The sequence below is a fragment of the Micropterus dolomieu genome, linkage group LG15 (genome assembly GCF_021292245.1).
Source record: "Micropterus dolomieu isolate WLL.071019.BEF.003 ecotype Adirondacks linkage group LG15, ASM2129224v1, whole genome shotgun sequence".
Lineage (NCBI taxonomy): Eukaryota > Metazoa > Chordata > Actinopteri > Centrarchiformes > Centrarchidae > Micropterus > Micropterus dolomieu.
The window spans coordinates 1,927,159-1,945,881 of NC_060164.1; the positions used below are offsets into that span (position 1 = coordinate 1,927,159).

General features: G+C 39.5%; 1 protein-coding gene across 19 annotated transcripts in view; it reads right to left on the bottom strand.

Annotated features, from left to right (window-relative positions):
* Positions 1 to 18,723, bottom strand: part of LOC123983956 (regulating synaptic membrane exocytosis protein 1-like) — a 103,395-nt gene that overhangs the window by 33,105 nt on the left and 51,567 nt on the right. For 17 of the 19 annotated variants that reach the window (XM_046070444.1, XM_046070443.1, XM_046070441.1 and 14 more), the window contains 10 exons: positions 16,309 to 16,580; positions 12,935 to 13,632; positions 7,234 to 7,274; positions 6,662 to 6,775; positions 6,460 to 6,559; positions 6,008 to 6,131; positions 2,998 to 3,044; positions 1,942 to 2,057; positions 1,721 to 1,851; positions 218 to 389 (listed from right to left, as the gene is read on the bottom strand). In XM_046070444.1, coding sequence (XP_045926400.1) covers positions 218 to 389; positions 1,721 to 1,851; positions 1,942 to 2,057; positions 2,998 to 3,044; positions 6,008 to 6,131; positions 6,460 to 6,559; positions 6,662 to 6,775; positions 7,234 to 7,274; positions 12,935 to 13,632; positions 16,309 to 16,580 — 1,815 coding nt within the window. The remainder of the gene's footprint in view (positions 1 to 217; positions 390 to 1,720; positions 1,852 to 1,941; positions 2,058 to 2,997; positions 3,045 to 6,007; positions 6,132 to 6,459; positions 6,560 to 6,661; positions 6,776 to 7,233; positions 7,275 to 12,934; positions 13,633 to 16,308; positions 16,581 to 18,723) is intronic. The other 2 variants (XM_046070453.1, XM_046070435.1) reach the window with 1 other exon arrangement.

Below are 18,723 nucleotides of genomic sequence, written 5' to 3' on the forward strand. Positions count from 1 at the left end.
TAACTTTGTATAATGTGTGCTGTTTGTTTACTGCAGTGCAGATCCGACACTGTGTGAATGTTTTAATTGTTAGCCAAGGGACTGAAGATGAAAATTAGCTTTAAGCTAACTCTGGTACAATACATCACATGGCAACCTTTATGTTTAATATTGTAGACTATCACATGATGCACTGTGTGTGTGTGTGTGTGTGTGTGTGTGTGTGTATGTGTGGTACCTCTCCCATAAAGGTGCTGTCCTCCTCTGGTGACCTCGGTTGGTCCCATATAGTCAGCTCCAGCATGTGGTTGCGGAAATCTCTGCGATGGACATGGGTGTAGACGAATGTCTGGTTCCACTTGGGCTCACATGTCTTCTTCACTGTTTTCGTCCTTCGTTTGCTCTTATCACTGTGGTAAATAATAGAGATACTCAGCCAAACAAGTGGACTTTTCAGTGGACCCAAGCACCAATGAAGGCTATTCACCCTACAGTTCCACAAGTGACCCCTAGATGCTGGTTCTAACTAAATTCAGAAGAAGTATCCTTTTCGAGAGGGAAACCTGAAACTGTCAATCACTGTTGGGAACTCCTTTGTTAAGTTCAAGTAAGGCGTATTTTATTAGCAAATTTCTAAGTATCAGTTTATTAAAGGTTCAGTGTGTGATATTTTGGATGATCTATTGACACAAATGCAATATAATATCCCTAACTACGTTTTCCATGGTGTATAAAGACCTTACATAATGAACTGTTCTGTTTTTATTACCTTAGAATGAGCCATTTCTATCTATACACACCACGGGTTTCCTTACATGGAAGTCGCCATGTTGCGGCATAATACAGACCGCATTTCGTCAACAACAACAACAACAACATCATTAGAAGTAGGAAAAGAAGAGACATTTGGACAAATGGAGGACCACAAGTATTATTTAGCACAACAGCCGACAGAGCGTTTCGGGCCACCATAGCTTGTCCTGCGTGCTTGGATCGGGAGGGATGAACGGTGACGGATGGTGCATTCATGTGATGTCGGAATAATCTGGATCTTTTTTCTCCTTAAATCTTTATTGCAATAAGAGAAATAAAGTGTACATGGGACTTAAAAAAGTATACAGAACTTTGAATCATGCAAAATCACAAATTGTATATACATATTTTGCAAACTTGTAAGTTGAAATATGTTAAAACGGTTAGTTTGCTGTCCATGTAGAGTAAACTAGATGTCTACGTGTTGTTTATATGCTCTGATAATGCTAATCCAACACATCTTTGTAGTAGCGTCCATGTTGATTCAACATTCCGACTCAAGAGCACTGAAGTCAGAATGATTTCACAACTCGGAAAAATGGGACCATCCGAGGAGCAAGTGAATGCACCGTGAACTGCTGGTTGCAATTCACAACCCTCACCACTAGATGACACTAAAACTTTCACACTGAACCTTTAAGTATATAATATGACTAAAGCAGAACTCTCAATCTATCACATCCAGCCGTCGTTGCTCCTTGCTTGCCCCAACTTGGCTTCTTCCCATTTGCCCAAATTTGGATTTTGTAGCTCATATCAACTGAAAAACGTGACAGCGAGCATTAAATACAGGCTGTTGATGTCAAAGATGATGTGTTCGAGTAGACCTAGACTGCATTTTAAATGCAATGTGCAAAAGTAGTCCATTGTAGTTCACCTAAATCTATTTTGATAACTAGAACTCCCTGTGAGGGGGTGGCTGGTATACCTGCGATCAGGGAGGAAGTACATTTTGACGTAGGGGCTCCTGGGTCGCCCGTCAGGCCGAAAAGGAAGCTCTACAGCCTGCAGCACGTTGACTATTAGTTGATGACCCACTTTGTCGTACCATAGCTTCACCTGGTTGGGAAACACACACAAATAAATCTGATGGTGTGTCTTCATTTCAACACACCAGGAGCCCAGCGCATTCAGTGTGCACACACTTACTGAGAGCTGTCCTGGCATTAACTGTGGAGCATCCTGGAGCATCCCGGGACTGGAGGGAGACAGGACATTTAAGGATGGTCTCTCCATCTTCTGGGACTCAATAGAGCTGGAACCTGCTATGAAGACAAAAGAAAAACATTGTAAGAGAAAAGAATGTCAGCTTTATTTCAAAAGGGACAAAAAAGTCAAGTCTAGACAAGAGTCCTTGGGAAAATATGAGAAATGAGTGGGGTTTGTAAAGAGAAAACATAATCTGGTCCAACTGTAAAACAAAAAATGTGTTCATATCTACGTAATGTCCAGAGTTCCTTTCTCTGGAAAACTTCCCATAATAAGAGCACAGACCATTCCACAGCTACTTGTCAGGATGACAAATTACCAAGCTTCTGTCCTACTTTGAGTCAAATAGGCTTAAGTTTAGAAGTATTGGGGCCTCATATACATTATAAAATGGTCTTATGGTCTTAAGTATAACTTTAACCACTGACTGTATTCAGAGCAAACTGGGTTGCACGATAATACCGATAATACCACTTCTCCAATTCATTTGAATGGGGGAGCGACCTGCAGCAGAAATGTATAACAAACGTTTGGAGAAACGTAACCCAGCGTCGCGCTGCGGTGGCCAATCCAGCAATCAGACCAGTCAAACTGCTCCACCTTTAGCCTGAAATATCACTGGACATTGGTTTGTGTTCATTTGTTTTAGAGAGAGAGAGAAAGAGAGCGAGAGAGAGAGAGAGAGAGAGAGAGAGACAGCAGTGGTCAAGCCACCTATTGAGTAACCAAGGAGAGGGAGTGCCGGTAACGAGAAAGCCGGTGAATAAGAGAATGTTTTATAGCAGTTATGTTCTAAAGCACAAATAGACATGGCCACACCCCCACACAACTCCGCAACTAATCAACGCAACGCCGGATGGCGATGAACACATTCTGTGCAATAATTTAAAGGAAACATTCCCACAATGCTTGCCCCAAAGAAAATAACTGTATGCATTGGACAGCCAGACAGGGATACAGACAGAGATGTTCCAACATCCCACAGGAGATACCTACTAGATTCTAATGGAGGGTGGGACGTGTCGGGGATTCTTGGGATATCACTGGAAAAGAAGCAGCAAAGGCCATGTTAGACACTCTCATACTGGCATCTAACTGGATTAAACAAAGGTAGTACTGTTCTTGATGCACAGGCATACATGCATATAAATGTAGTAGTAGTTTACTGGAAGAGAGTAGTAGCACTGTAATTAAAAGTTTTTGGGAGATTAAAATATCATTCGGTTAACAAACATGGAGAAGCGTAGGGATTATGTGAGTAGAGCCAAGATGTTCTCATGACTGCAGTGTTTCCCAGACTCATTTAGACATTTTGGTCTGGCCAATGATCATCTGAAATAATAATGGATGGGAGCCAGTAGCTCAATTCTGTCAACACCACCATCTTTTCTTATCCATCACCACCACTACAATTAAGGATCCCATCGGAAACACCAGAATCCACTACACCAGCTTCATGTTAGGAAAGCATGGTAATCTGTGTAACACTTATCAGCTTAATTTGTCATTTTAAATTCAAAATTTAAAAAGTAGAATGTTCAGTATTTTAAGGAGAGTGTTTTGTTAGTGTTTGTTTGGCAGCACACAAGGAAACAGTATTTTGAATTCTTTAGTCACCCATGGGGAACAAACTGATATTCTATATCTCCTAAAATGTTATAAGATTTCAACTATTACAACTTTTGATTTAAAATACAAAGATTAAACTAATAAGTGTTTCATGGACCCTGGGTTGCCAAAACCAAAAACTGAAAACATGTAAATGAAATAAAATTAATATTGCTTGCTTTATGAATCCCAATGTCCCAACTTTCAAACCAAGGGATTCAGAGTAAAAAGAAATAAGCATTTCTTATTTGACATTGTAAGTGCTAGATGTCACTTTGGGATCCTCAGACTTTATCAAGAATAAGAAAGAGGAATTTCAGACATTACGCAAACAGTTAAAAAAGCTTGCAAAAGCAATGCTACATTGATGGACATTTCCCATTGGCCATTTTGCATCTCTTTAAGTGAAACTTGAGTTTTATTTAGTTGGAGCTATTTTATACAAAAGCCAATATTTGCTCTATTGGCATCCCTATTATATTGGATTCAGTTCATTTCAATTAGGGATGCAAAATGGCACCAGCAAAATCAAAATAATTTTCATAAGCGTGAGAGGATTAAGGGGTCCTAATAAAATGGGCAGATTACTTACTGATATTTTCTATACACCCTTCGTGAGTGTTTGGAGAGAAATTAATACATTCAACTTTGTTTTACCGTCAAAGTGCAAATGAGGCTAAAGCTTAAGCAAAGCTGCAAGAGCTTGATAAAACAGTGAGTATTTTACTGTGAAATATATAAACCCACTACAATGGGCTTATCATACTCACAATAATAGCTTATCAAAAATACTGAAGCACAAATGTACATTTGTTACTCAGTGTTCTATGTGAGGTTACTGGGACTGAAATATGAGCAATAACAGTATTTATTTGAGAAAATATCCTGGAAGTTATCAAGCAAACCTAGACCCTTAAATTCAGCAGTGTTCTGTGTACAAATAAAGTGCAGTTTGTGAAAGTGTGTAGTGAAAAATTTGTTGATTTTTCATAGAAATGTATTTAAATGTGCACATTAGAATTTAGACTTCTGTCATGACTTCTTGGGCCACTGAACATGCAAAAATGTGACTTGTTTCTACAGGAAAGCATCCAGTTCAACATATGTAGCTAATAAAGACTTAAAAGAAAATGAATGATGAGCAAAAAAGTAATATTTACTTGAGTTTAAATGGAGCAAAAAAAATTCTACTTTCCATATGATTACCGTAGAACCAAATTACATGTTTTTTTCAAGGAAACTATTAGGATTTTATTTGGTATTACGGACCTGTAAAATAAAGCACAAACATTTTTTTCAGGATAAGATAATATCTGCTCTTAAAGTAGAGTAAAACAAGCTGAATTGGTTTTAATATTATAGTGGAAGAAAAAGCCAATTAATATAAATAATCTTTTCAAAATGTCTTTCACATCACCACTCACTAAATGCATCATTTATCCAAGCATGATCCTCTGAACACACAAATCAAATTAATTTTACAGCAGATTCGGCCTACTAAATGCATTTTAACAAATGATCATAAACAGAAATAACTACACTACAGTAATTGTGACTTTGGGACATTAAAAAAAGAGATCCAGAAATAGATCAATTAAGACACAATTTGATCAAGTTGCTCTTTATGTATTATACTGTTGCTCTGCAAATATGGATAATATCCTGTCTGCATGGAATAATAAAATACTTCCCTAATACAGTCTACTCCACCAATTACCTCAAATTAATATGTCTACTACTTCACTCAATTTAAAAAAGCTTTACAAGTTAGTAAAGACTACATCCACTGGATTTCTCAAAAGAATCAATCAGTATAACCAAACTTAGGATGTTGATTTGTCATTTTAGAGAATAAATCAACCATTGTCTAACTTTGCTAAACACATTTTATGATCTAACAGGATACAATCATGCCTAAAAATGATGCATTCTTTTGAATTAGTCACTTTCAAAATGCACTTACAAGCATGTTCATGATTGGCTTGGTTCAGTTTTTACAAGGCATCAACCAAACATCTGATATAGCCCTTTCTTGTCTTTTATTGCTCTAACAGCCAATTTTATTTGGTCAAAAACAATTGACCTTATTTCATCCTAGTGCTTTTTTAAAGGGGACATATGAGACAAAACTTGGCAACCCCTGCACCAGGTAATGGATGGCTATTTTTAATATTTTGAATGCAGTCGAACAGTCGTGGCCAGAATACAAATACATGTCTCCTGTCTTATCTGGGGTCAGCCCACTCTGAGTCAGTGCCTCAGTCAACACTGCCTGGTTAAATAAGGGTTACGTTTAATGCAACATTTAGAATGGGGACTGACTTATAACTGAAGGGTTGTATTTTTCACAAAATATGACACTCACAGGTGTACGGGGTGTGTTTTATTCCTGACTTACCCAATAGGCCTGGATACCACCAGCTCCACTTGAGGCTCAGCTTGAGACTCCAGGATGATGTTGTAAACTTCCTTCATGGTCGCCCCTGGTAACAGCTTCCCATTCCACTGCAAAACTTCATCCCCTGAAATCAGACGTGCGTATGCATATGTAATTGCTCGTGATTGTGTATTCGCATGAAAAACAACCACATTTTATTTTCACCAAATTGGGCATGAGTGCTGGTCATGAGTAGGTTTTTAAAAAGACACATTTAAGGATAATTCATCTTTATTCTACATTTTACGTTTGGTCTGATGAAAAGAGCAAAACCAACAGTGTGTTAGTCAACTTCTCAATGTATTCCAGCCTCTGCATATAATTTAAATTTTATTTCAGTAATTTCCTTAAACAGCTGTAGTTTATAGCAAACATTATGCAAACAGGAGGGAACATGTGATGATTTAGACTACCTGCTCTGAGATGTCCCACCACGTCAGCCAGGCTTCCCTTCTTGACTTTAGTGATGAAAGCACCTAATCTCCCTGACTCTGTTATTCTGCCTCCCACCACCTAAAGAAAGAGACAGAGAGAGAGTTGTCTCCGTCATATCAGGGTAGAAAACAGTGACTGAAACAAAAATTCTGTGTGTGTGTGTTGAGTGCCCGCTCTGACCTTCAACCCCAGCAGAGCTCCGGCTTCTTTGGGCATGGCGGCACTCCTCTTGCTGAGGGTAATTCGTCCAATTAGATGGTCTCCTTCCTTGGATGGCTGCCAGGTTACAGGATGCTGCGACAAGAGACAACAAGTACATACAGATGCAAAAACTGAAACTGAGATATATACGCTCATAGTACTAAAATTATGGCAAAACTAGGTGAACTAGCATCTTATGCTAAGCCCTCGATCTTGGGGTAGTTTTTGACCAGGACTTGTAAAGAAAGTTAAGAAATAAAGCCAAGGGTAAGTCTTTTATTTCAGCCACAGATCTGGAGAAACTCACCCATGCTCTTATCTCCTCCCACCTGCACTATTGTAACTCCCTATATACCTGCCTCAGTCAGAAATCAATGCATTGCCTACAATTAGTCCAAAATGCTGCAGCTGGACTTTTAACTGTGTGACCATATCACCCCAATTTTAGCATCCTTGCACTTGCTGCCGGTTCCTTATCGGATTGATTTTTAAATTCTTCTGATTACTTTTAAGGCCAGGCCAACAGATAACAATAAAAAGCAGTTACTTACATGCCATACAGTGGGGTCATGTGGATAGCACTCCCAGTCGCCTGCAAGAGAAAAGAGACGATGACCTATCATACATTCACACGCAAACTGTATACACAGCACATACCAGCCTGAGTCCTCTCATACACAGCTCGGCCAAATTTGGGGGCTCCTCAGAAGGTATTTGTTTATAGTGGAGGGGGTTAAGTTTATTGAATATTCAAGCCTGGGCTAGAATTAGAAATGTATCATCGCAGTGGCAGGACTCAAAGTAGTCCACCGAGGCAGTGATAATACTAAAGGACAGCTAAGCCTTTTAAAATGCTTTAAATCCCTCCCAGATACTTTACAGATTAGCTGTTGTGGATTAATGCAGTGTTGTAAGGCTGAATAAAAACTTTGGTAAATGAAAGTTTACCGAATACAGCTAAATGATGACCTCATGTTGATGGTCATTATGAAGAAATACAATTGCAAATCTATTAGAGTCGCAGAAAAGCATTAAAATAATGCATATATTCCTATTGTCCTATATGCTTTTCACCTCCTATGAGTAGGGAGGCTGCATGTTCTAAACAAATAATTCTAGACTTAAATTGTGTTTAAATACAATATATCAATCTTAAAAGCTTCATTTAATTAAATTTATATTGCAATTGTGCATTATACAATTATAAAATAAAGTCTATAAAAAGAATAGACTAATCTGTAATTTAATCATTTTAAATCATTTCTTTATTCTGACTTCAAATGATTAATTAAAAACTAATTACATTTTTTTAATTCAATCTATAAAAGCTTTAAAATTTTACTTTTTGTTATTACATTTACTGATGTGTCATATTATATTCCATTTTGCAATTTGTTTTCTGCTTTAATATACACTTTTTTATGACTGCTAATTTAATGTAAATGTGTAATCAGCTGCGATCTAAATATATAAAATGTAATCCAACCCACAGAGCAGTAGTAGGAGCTGTGATTGGCCAGACAGATGGTCAATCCCAATCTATGAATACTATGCTGGTTTAAATTAACCTCAAAAGTTTTATGTCAATGAATCTGGTAAAGTATTCCTAAATAAGCATGCAAGTTCATTTTGATTCCTTTGAAATCATTTGACAAAACAATCCAACTCAAGGTCCACTTACAAAATTTTTTTCAGAGTCCTAATCAGTGGATAAGAGCCTGCTAAAACTCCTAAAATTGCAATGACAGCTATGCAATGTCAACAGATCCAGTGATGATAAAGCTACAGTAAACTGAACGTATATGAACACAATCTAATGATCATTTAATTCATTGATTTCTTTCAGCATCATCTGTACAGTTGCTGGTGCGTTTTCCTCATGTCAGGATGTATTATACAATTACACAAAATACTAGTCATTCAGCCCCATCTTTTGCAGCTTTGGACAAAATACACAGCTTCCACTGTACACATGGGCCGGGGGGCGGTGTTGAAATGTGTGCAGGACCTCGACGACACTGTTATGACACAGAGTAAAACAGAGCCAAGCGTTCCTGGGAGCCAGGAGGCTATGAGGTAAATGAGTTGTGACAACTTACAGTGACATTATGTAATCTTAAAGCAAAACGCTCTGACGATAGACAACCGAGTTCTCAGTTTCATGACTCAAGCATGAACGTTATTTTGTGCAGTGGGTGGGCCACATGTGTGAGTGTGTGCTCTTGTACAAGGACCAGAAATGAAGAAAAAAAAGGTATCAAAGTTGCCCCACAAATGGTCATTTGTTGTACAGTAGATTTATGCAGACGTTTAAAAACAGATGATAATTGCTTTTTAATTGTATGTGTCCTTCCCTATCTCCTGCCTTTCTTATCTCTTGCTACTGTCACTATCAAAAAAAAATAATTAAATAGTGTGGAAATGCCAAAAACTACTAATAATACTTACTAACTACAGCAGTAACGTTGTGATACTTCCAAGGTGAAGGAGCAAATTAATCACAACAGTACTTACCTTATACCTGTATAGTATCTCCCCAGTGGTATGAAAACTGGTCCTCTTTATTGGATTTGGGGACGTTTACACTCAAAACCTTACCCAACTGTACCTGTGAGAGCATTACTTTTGCAAATCACATCAAATAACATTTTTTTCTAACATTTTTTTTTTAGCCCCAGTCAGTTTAGCATTGCATCATGAATGTAGCCATCAAGTGCATATTTAAGCCCCACTGGTAAGGCTTTTGCTTTATAACAACTCTGCTGGAAACATTAAAAAGGCAGCTGGAAACAGAGGCCGAGCTCATGGAGTGCAAGCTAGCTACTGGAGCTGATAAAATCTCCTACTGTAGCAACATTTGTCATTTCAACCGGCAGAATCAATAGTCAGCGGCTAAAAATGAGAATCCTCCTTTTGTTTACCTCCGTTAAAACTAGGATCTACTGTACTGTGACTGACTGCATATTTGAGTGTATTGTGTATGCTTTCCTGATCTTACAATGATTTACATGCCTGGACGCTTCTCGGCTGCCAGCAACCACATCTCAGAGCTGACCTGGTCTCAGTCTCGAGCTAAAAAAGGAAGCAGCATCTCTTTGCCACGCTGTTGTGTTTAGAACCCGGCCTGACAGAGCACTCTCATCCTAAACCTCCACTTGATTGATGTCACAGCGCCTGGTCTGGGTCCAGGCTGGTGCTGCTCTTTTTCAGCAGAACGCAACACAATTTATAGATGTCAGCTTCCGGTGAAAGTGTAGCTTTAACGCAGTATTCCTATAGACAGATGCAGCGTGTTGGATAAATAGTGTCATTGTTATTAGGTAGAAACTGTAAAAGGCATGGACTGTCTTGTAGTGGTAAATAAAAAGAAGAGGTAAACGACTTATTCAACCATTTGTGTTTTCCCAAAACTAATTTATGCTCATTTGATCTATGATTTATTTTTATTGAGTTCATAAAAGTGTCAAGAAAAACGATTCAAGAAGAACGTATTGAAGTTCAGGAAATTTTCATTTGTCATAGCCTGTGAAATTGTTACAACATTGCAGACGACATGCTATCTTCTCCCTTCAGTAGTATTCCAAAGTATTTTTCTCACTTTGTGTTGATTTTCTGCAAACCTGCAGTAAAACAGGACTTGTAGTTCTCTCCTGCCATCACGTCTAGAATTAAAGAACAATAGCAAGGCCAATTTATTTTTAGCTTTTTATTCTAGAACAGCTGGATAGATAGCATTGAGCCCGAGCGCCTTGGAATAGTTAGTAGTGAAGTGACATAACGCAGCTTGGACATGGCAGTAGTGTGTTCTCAGGCAGGGTTACATTGTTGGCAGTGAGGCCACACAAGGTCAACACTGGGATCAAGTGGGGTCAAACTGCCCCATCGCAGACACACTAACATGCACACACACGTGTGCTCAATGTGGGATTGTCGCCCCTCAGGGCCAAACTGAAAACAATACAATATGACACAAGGGAAAACATTTAGATAAATAAACAGGCTCACACACAGTCATTAACATGCGCGCTGGTATACTGCATTGCTGCTCACTTTGACACTCTGACTGCTGGCTAAGGCACCGCTCCCTGCGCTGTACACAAAGGTTAGGAAATGTTGCAGAAGGTGCATTGTTTCTGCAAACACAACCAGATGACAGAAATCATTTGGAAAGTTTCTAAGATGTTAAAGTTTTCAAGTAGTTTGGTGTGGAATACTTTTGAAATACTAGATTTTACAAAATGCTTCATACAACAAGATAAAAGCAAATGAGAACACACAGTATTTCCCCAAATCAGCAGGTTATATCAGCGCAGTCTTACCTGTACTGATCACTGAACTCAAAGAGTTAAAGTAGAGAGGCGTCTCCGGATTCACAAAGTCTGAATGAAGACGGCACACTGAGACTAAAAAGCTCTCCACACTTCTTACATTCATCTCCCATGATACAGTGTTCAAGTGGGAGTGTTCAAACACACACGCACGAACGCATGCACACACACACCGAAAAGCAGTGCCTTAAACAGTACCACATACAGTGAAATGATTAAACACATAGTGTGAGTGCGTGAAATACATTGCACTATATCAGTATTTCTTTAAATTTCTGCACATAGTTCTGTCTGAAGAGGCTCTGTTAGTGAGATGTGTTTTCTTTGTGTGTTTTTTTTAAATACCTCATCCTAATGACCTAATCAGGCTGATTTACTCAGTGTAGTTGTAGGAGACACTGTGCTCCTGGGTGCCTTGTGGATTAAAATAAAATAAAAACAGATAACATGATGCATTCTTTTGGCCAACCAAAGACAAGTTGTACATCTGGGAAGTCAGTTTCAACAAAGCAATGCATTTTGTAAGACAATTTGCATTAACCTCTAGCATTCTATTTTAACTTCTGAGGTTGAGCCTTCAATAACAGCTACTGTACTTTAACTGTGTCAGTTTGTAGAATTACCATAGATACTGCAGATGGCATCTAGTTTTTTTCTAGTTTGGCTATATATTGAAATTAATCAGCAGGCAGCCATAGTGACATTGAATGTATGTAGCTTAGCATTAGTCAACAGTAGTCGATTCCATATCTTGCTTTGTTGTGTGGATTTAGTGACCGGACAAGGTGAATGGTCCATCAGTACATGCAGAATGCTCCTGCATGAAGCACACCTCCTCTGTGTGATATGAAAGGAGAGCATCCCCATCAATGACAATTTCCATTCTATAAACCTTTAGCTGTGTCCCAATTCAATACTGATTTCTAATTTTAGGCAGGTGTGGTGTCTGTTGTGTATTCACACCGGAAAATAGACAATATTAATGTACAACAGGAAGTTTTTAACTGGGTATAAAACAGAGCTAAAGATAATATCAGCGAGAATATTTGCTATTTTTATTTGGTTATTCAAAATGGTCTGATTCCCCGCTAAATCATTTTTTTTACGGTACGCAAAGATCCAACAGTATGTTTACATTTCCCCAGGCAAAGTTTTACAGTGAGTAGTACGTTAAAATTAAGCAGGAGGAGATTTATCTATTTGGAACTGTATTTGTGATATATTTTGTGACTATGACTGATACTGGGGCAGGATCAGCAAGAAGAAAACGAAAATAATTGCCTGAAGAACAAAAAAAAGGGACAGTGATAAAGCACAGGCAAAAACATCAGGAAACCTCGGTCAGTCAATCAACAGATTGACAAAAATTGGGATTTGAAAGGATTCAAAAGCTGATTTGGAATCCTGAACTGGCCCTCTTCCTCCAAGACAGGTATGTAATATGTCTATTTTATTTGGCTGTGTGTAGTCCATGGAGCTATACGTCACGGTGGACATTAATGTAATACTACTGGCTACCGAACTATATCTTGCTGTTGGCTTATTATGATTATTATAATTTCCTGTAAGTACTAAAAGTTTTAGTATCACTAAAAGGACCCTGTGTATAATGTACTGCCTGAGCACTTTGAGCACTGGCTGCTGACATTAATTCAGGCTGATGATAGCCACCTTCACCACGAAGAAGGAAACTAGAAACAAGACAACTCAAAAGAGATTTTGGGTGGAGTATGATTGTCCAAAAGCTAATTCTTAGACCAAGGATGGGACACGTGGATCAAATGTCACTTTAACATGTGATCTGAGAGGTATCAGTGGTTATTCATATTTTTATCAGATATTTAACAACTGTAAACGTACCTTCTCTCACTCAATCAACCAAAGTTTTTTTCTGAACAGAAAGTGATGGCTGATATTGTCTCACCTCTCTCGCTGACACTTTCGATCTCAGCATCCTCACAGCTGCTGTACTCAGGCGTGGTCCCTCCCTCCTCCTCTGAACTGCTGACGCTGGTTTGCCTTTTCCCTCCGGCCCCCAGCCCTCGTTTCGACTTGTAGGGCCTCGGTGGCGGCGGACGTAGAGATTCCGATTGGTCAGAACTTAACGAATCATTGCGCAGCATGCTCTCAGCCTTCTCCCGTTTGGTCCGTCTCACTATGGGTACCTGGCCAGGGGCTGAGCCAGGGCCCAAACCAGGAGGCTCTCTGAGTTCAGGGGGAGGGGCTTGTTGAGGAATGGTGTGTTCATGTGGCCCACAAACCCCACCCACCGTCCTCTGACCAGGCCGCACGCTATCCCCAACATCCCCTACTACGCCCATGCCACGACCCTGCATGGGCACAGGGTGGCCCCGGCCTCCAGGAGGGACCGGCCCTGCTTGGCGAGAGGGGGCACCGCTGTGGTGCATGTGGTGGTAGCCCCCCTCTTCTGTCCGTCTTACTCCAACACCTCCTCCCACAGGATCGTGCTCCAGAGAGCGTCCCTTTGTCAGCCGCCGGCTTTCCCTGCGCTCCCTGGACTCCCCCCGGAGATCCCGGTCCATGGAGACCTGGGTCTGCAGTCTAGGTTGACCCGGCCGGCGTTCTCCCCGACCAGTTCCCCCGCCTCCCCTTCCATTTCTCCTGGGGAGCAATCAATAAGGGGATAGAGAGACAAAAAGAATAGGTGAGAGATGTTAACAGAACAAGTATTTCAACACGGTGGTCGTGTATTTCCATGCTTGGAGAATTGTTGTCTAAGATTAACCTCACTCTAGAGTTGTAGTCCAGACCAGAGTTTATCGAGACCGAGACAAGACCAAGACTTTAAGGTGCTGAGACCAAGTCGAGACCAAGACCAGTGCCCCACATTACATGACATACAATAAAATGTAGAACGAGATCATAGGTGCTTCCCAAATTGATCTGATCCATATTCCCATTAAAACACCCACATACAAACACTAAGAGCTGAAATCAACGTAACACTCTTTTTCCATGCTGACCATCGCGGTGAGTGGTGACAGTAACAGTAACAACACATTTTTAATAAGGGTTATTGGTTGCATTTGAAGCAATATGTTTTACATCCAATCAAAGTTAGGATGTTAACAAATAAATCACACAATGCAAAAGCAATTTATTGATATTCCCAAAGTTATGGACTTGACTGGTCTCAATGTCCGAGACCAAGACAAGACCGAGCACAAATGCGGTTGAGTCCAAGACAAGACCAAGACCATCAAAAAGTAGTTAAAGTTTTAGCTTTTACTGAAAAACTAAATTGTAAATCATTACGTGTGGATTTTAAGGTAAATGGTTTAGTTAAGGTAGCGGCGTAAATGTTATTTGAGAGACCCCAATGTATTTGACTGCTTTTAGCGTATATGTCCCTTAATAACATAACTGTTTCCTCATATTAACTAATACCAGTGGTGGGGTTTTGCTTCTGTTACCATGTTATTGTTAATTAGTTTCCACTAATAGAAAGTCACGAGCAGAAACACATTCTACTATGCAGTGTTTTGGAACTGACTGCAGTCTTCCATTACACTCAGAACGGCATAGGAAACAACACCACAGACTGCTTGCTGAAGAGACATAATGCACCACTGTATAAAAGAAGCAAACGATGAATGCAGGACATAATGCTCAATAATACAAATATTAACATAGTTTGCAAGGACTGCTTTCTTTCTGGTTGGCTGACAGAGCGCAGTTTAAAAAGGGGCACTCCATCAATTTCACACATAAAGATCACGTGACTAGTCATGGTTAGTCCTTCTCTGGCTCTGGAGGAGCTTTCTAGAGTCTAATAACCCAGATGATGTCACAGTGATGTCATTGGGGTTATCTCGTCTTGGGTTTGGAGCCTACTAATTTATTTCTTTTTATATATAGTCTGCATAATAATGTGGGGTTTTGAAAGAAATAAGCATTTACCTGGCAGGGAGCATCTAAAGACAGACATTATGAGCTGCGTTATGAGATTTGTAGTGTCTAGTGTTGTTGAAGCTTCACCCATACTAGGGACTAAGAGACACAATATCTTGGCCTACTCTGCTTCAATTTTGTTCATTTTTAATATGTCTCTTAGATCCCCCAACTTTATGGAAGTGCCATGCTAAATCACTGGAGGCAACAAACACAAGTAACAGCAAGTCATTTTAGGTGCAGTGTATTTATTCTCTTCTTCTGATTAATTGTTGCTCTTAAGTGTAAGTAAGTCTTCAAGCTAATGATCAGTAGCCGTTCTTCAAGAAACCAGTGAATTTATTTTCCTTTTCTTTGAAACTGTCTGCCTTTTTTATATTTCTTAAAACGTTCCAGGTGATAATCTCCCATTTTTGAGGTGTTTATTTATTTGATGTTTATTTGTATAGGGACAATACGCCACACACCACAGCATTTATAGTCCAAGCTGATATGCAGTGCCTTTCCCTAGATTGATCATTTGCTTAGGCCTTCACCAAACCTTAAACCAACTGAACATCTATGGGAGACTTTGTTGCAAAAAAGAGTTGCAACGTAACATCTTTTCTAAGCCTGTGCGCAGCTGGACGTTAGGCAGCTCTAATCAATGAAATCGATAATAAAATGTATTAGGCGATTCAATTTGAGATGAGGGAGCAACACTCACACGTGGTCCTTAAATAAGGTTTCAATGGCAAAATAAGATTTAAAGTCCATCACTGGTGCAGCCTGTGAGAAAACAGGAAATAATGTTCTTCCTTTGTATCATTACTTTTCAACTCCAATCCCGCTCCCTCTCGCGTACCAGGTGCAAGCATTCTAGCGCTTTCTGAAAATGCTCTGTCATGTCTGAAAAAGCCCTAACAGACATTTATGTAATAGACACCTATGTCTGGATGGCAAAAATCCATTACATTAACAGATAGATAAAGCCAGCAATGTTACATATTCCATGTCTGAAAAGGGCTTTAGACAGCACTCTCGCCAAATGAGGGGAATATCTTTTGGAAGAATGCCATCCCTCCATTAGAGTTCCAGTCCCACATTATGTTGGGGTTTTCTTTAGTTTGCCACACACTTGTACATGTCTTTAGTTGCATAGATAAAAAAAAATGTAAAAGGTTTTCAGCCATATTGGCATTACTTTGCTAGGACAACAACACACCTCCTGTGGCAGATTAAATGGTTGCACGTTATTGCATGATATGTTGCTAAACGCATATAGGGTATGATAAGGTTCATGTATCACTAAAGTAAAACAAATATGTCATTAGTTTATTCACATCTGCCAAATATGTTATATGCTTTGTCTTATAGCACAGGTTCGACCACATTGCTTCAGCTTACGTGTCTCGTGGTGGCTCACTACGTGACCGAGCGTCGATGCCAGGTGTTGTCCCGGGTGCGCCGGGTCGGGTGGGGTCTTGGTTTGCGGTGATGGAGCCCGGGGGTGCTTGGGAGCGAGACCGGAAATTCTTGTCACCTGGAGTTTGGCACACAGATGGCTCGCTGACGGCTGAACCGAGGCCAGAGAGTTTCCCAGCCGGCCCAGTGAACCACTCGCCTGGCTTGGTCAGGATCTCCTGCTGCTTCCGGCAGTTATTACACACCCAGATCACCTAGGGAAAAAAGGAGCACGGGTGGAGATTATAATCACAGCTTCATGATCAGCTAATCATATATACATGATGCACAACATAACATTACAGAGAACTGGCATGTTTTTCTGAGGTATTTAATGCAGCTGACATTAGTGCCACAATATTGTGTCCAACAGGAAGGAACTATTCTTTGCTGCAGCCTGTGAAAACCATCTCAACCAAGTACTTTGCCAACCACTAATCAGAGCCCCAGCTTCAATCGAAGTGTCAAACAGGAAATGGAACAATGCACTTCCTAAAGAGCTGCACTGCTGCCAATGAGTCGTCCAGAAAAAGGCTTTTATGGAAGCTTTTTAAGATCACTATCATGGCAGTTAGAGCAGGTAGCAGCTTGGTTTCCACTGTGGGCTGCTTCTGGTCTCCAAATCAAGCACACAGAGCCAAATGGATAATGAAAGGATATTCAGCTCGCTGCCAAAATAAATATCTCCCGTCCTCTTTCTTTCTATTTGTCGCATCGCACATATGCACGCTGGCTATACATTGGCTGTGTTCACACACTAGGGCTGAGAGTGTCCAAATTCAGATTTTCCCCCTCACATTTTGTGATCAGCATGTACACAAAAACATCCACAGAGTCACATGTCCCGATCAGCTCCATTCACACTGCATAGCTCGATTCTCAATTCTGAAGTCCTGCCCAGATTTTCTTTTTTGAAAGACTATAGGTGTCTGTGCATACAGATGTCAACACATCGTGACAAACTCAATTTCAAGCAACAAATAAATTTTACACACACTACAGTATGTAGCTCTTTGTAACACACTCAACTTACTCTGTCTCTTTTTGGTATGTTCCATTTGATATCTTTTGTAAGTGTCAATACAATAACTACGCTTCAGCAATACACACATCCTTTTCAGAATTCCTTTTTGTTCATTTAACAGAACAAGTCAAACTTCTCAAACAAAGCAGTTTAGAGCTGAAACAATTAATCGATTAACAAAAAAAAACAATCAGCCAAAATTTTGATAATCAATTAATTATTTATGTAAGAAAGATAATTCACTTGAATGTGAATATTTGCTGATTTTCTTTTTTGACATGTTACAGACTATACAATTAATCAATTTATCAAAAGTAAAGTTAGGCATTTTCAAGCTGATGTATAAATCAAGCTGATACAGAATGTAATATTATACTACTTTGGTGGAAATAGGAAAAACTGTATGTAAAAGTGTTTAAACAATATAAAACAATTTTTGAACTTAGAAATAGTAGTCAGACAATAAAAAAGGTCCACTTCCTCGTCATTTCTGCAGCTTTTGACAGCATCTCACAGTTTTCCTCAGCAGACTGACTTTGCTCAGTTGTCAAGGATTTAATCCTTAGCGTACAAACACACGGACATCTTTTTTGTTCTTGCTTTGTTTGTACAAAAATTGTACGGTGATTTCTGCTTCCCAACGACTGGCAACACTATAGAAATCTCCCTTTTTAACTTTATTACATTAAAAAAAGAACAACGTTTCAGACCCAAATTGGTTATTCATCAGTCTTTTTACTAAATATTCTGAATATATATAATGTTGCTGTCCTCTATGAGCTTAGCAAACTCCATCCACCGAGCAGGACTGTGAGATATGATTGAAAGCTCCGCAAAAAGCTACAGAGACTGTAACAGGCCTCACCGTATTCAGCAAAAACAAAGGCATTGACTTATAGAGGACAAGATGATGATTCCTTTGCATGTTTAGATATACAATGTGCTGGTTGGACATGTGTTAGATGCTTACATCTAAGAATGCTTACATACAATGCAATGCTTCCAAAATTTAGAAAGAACAAAACTAAATGTCTTTTGCCATTTTTAAAAATGCTTTTTATTTTTTTTCTCTTAGTGAATTGCGACAATTCTGATGTACAGCACCTTCGCTGACCAGGTGCTATCACAGAAGACAAAAACACACAACATCGGAAAGGATGTAATGAATTGGTCGACTCAAACATACACTCACTGAAATGCATTAAAAACAAATGTGACGTCTCTGATGACTGTTCCTCTGTGCGCGTGGCTTGTCAACATCGCTGTCAGTTCATATCGATAAGGGATGTGGGTTACAGCCTAGAATAGATATGAGGATTCATCGAGCAAGACAG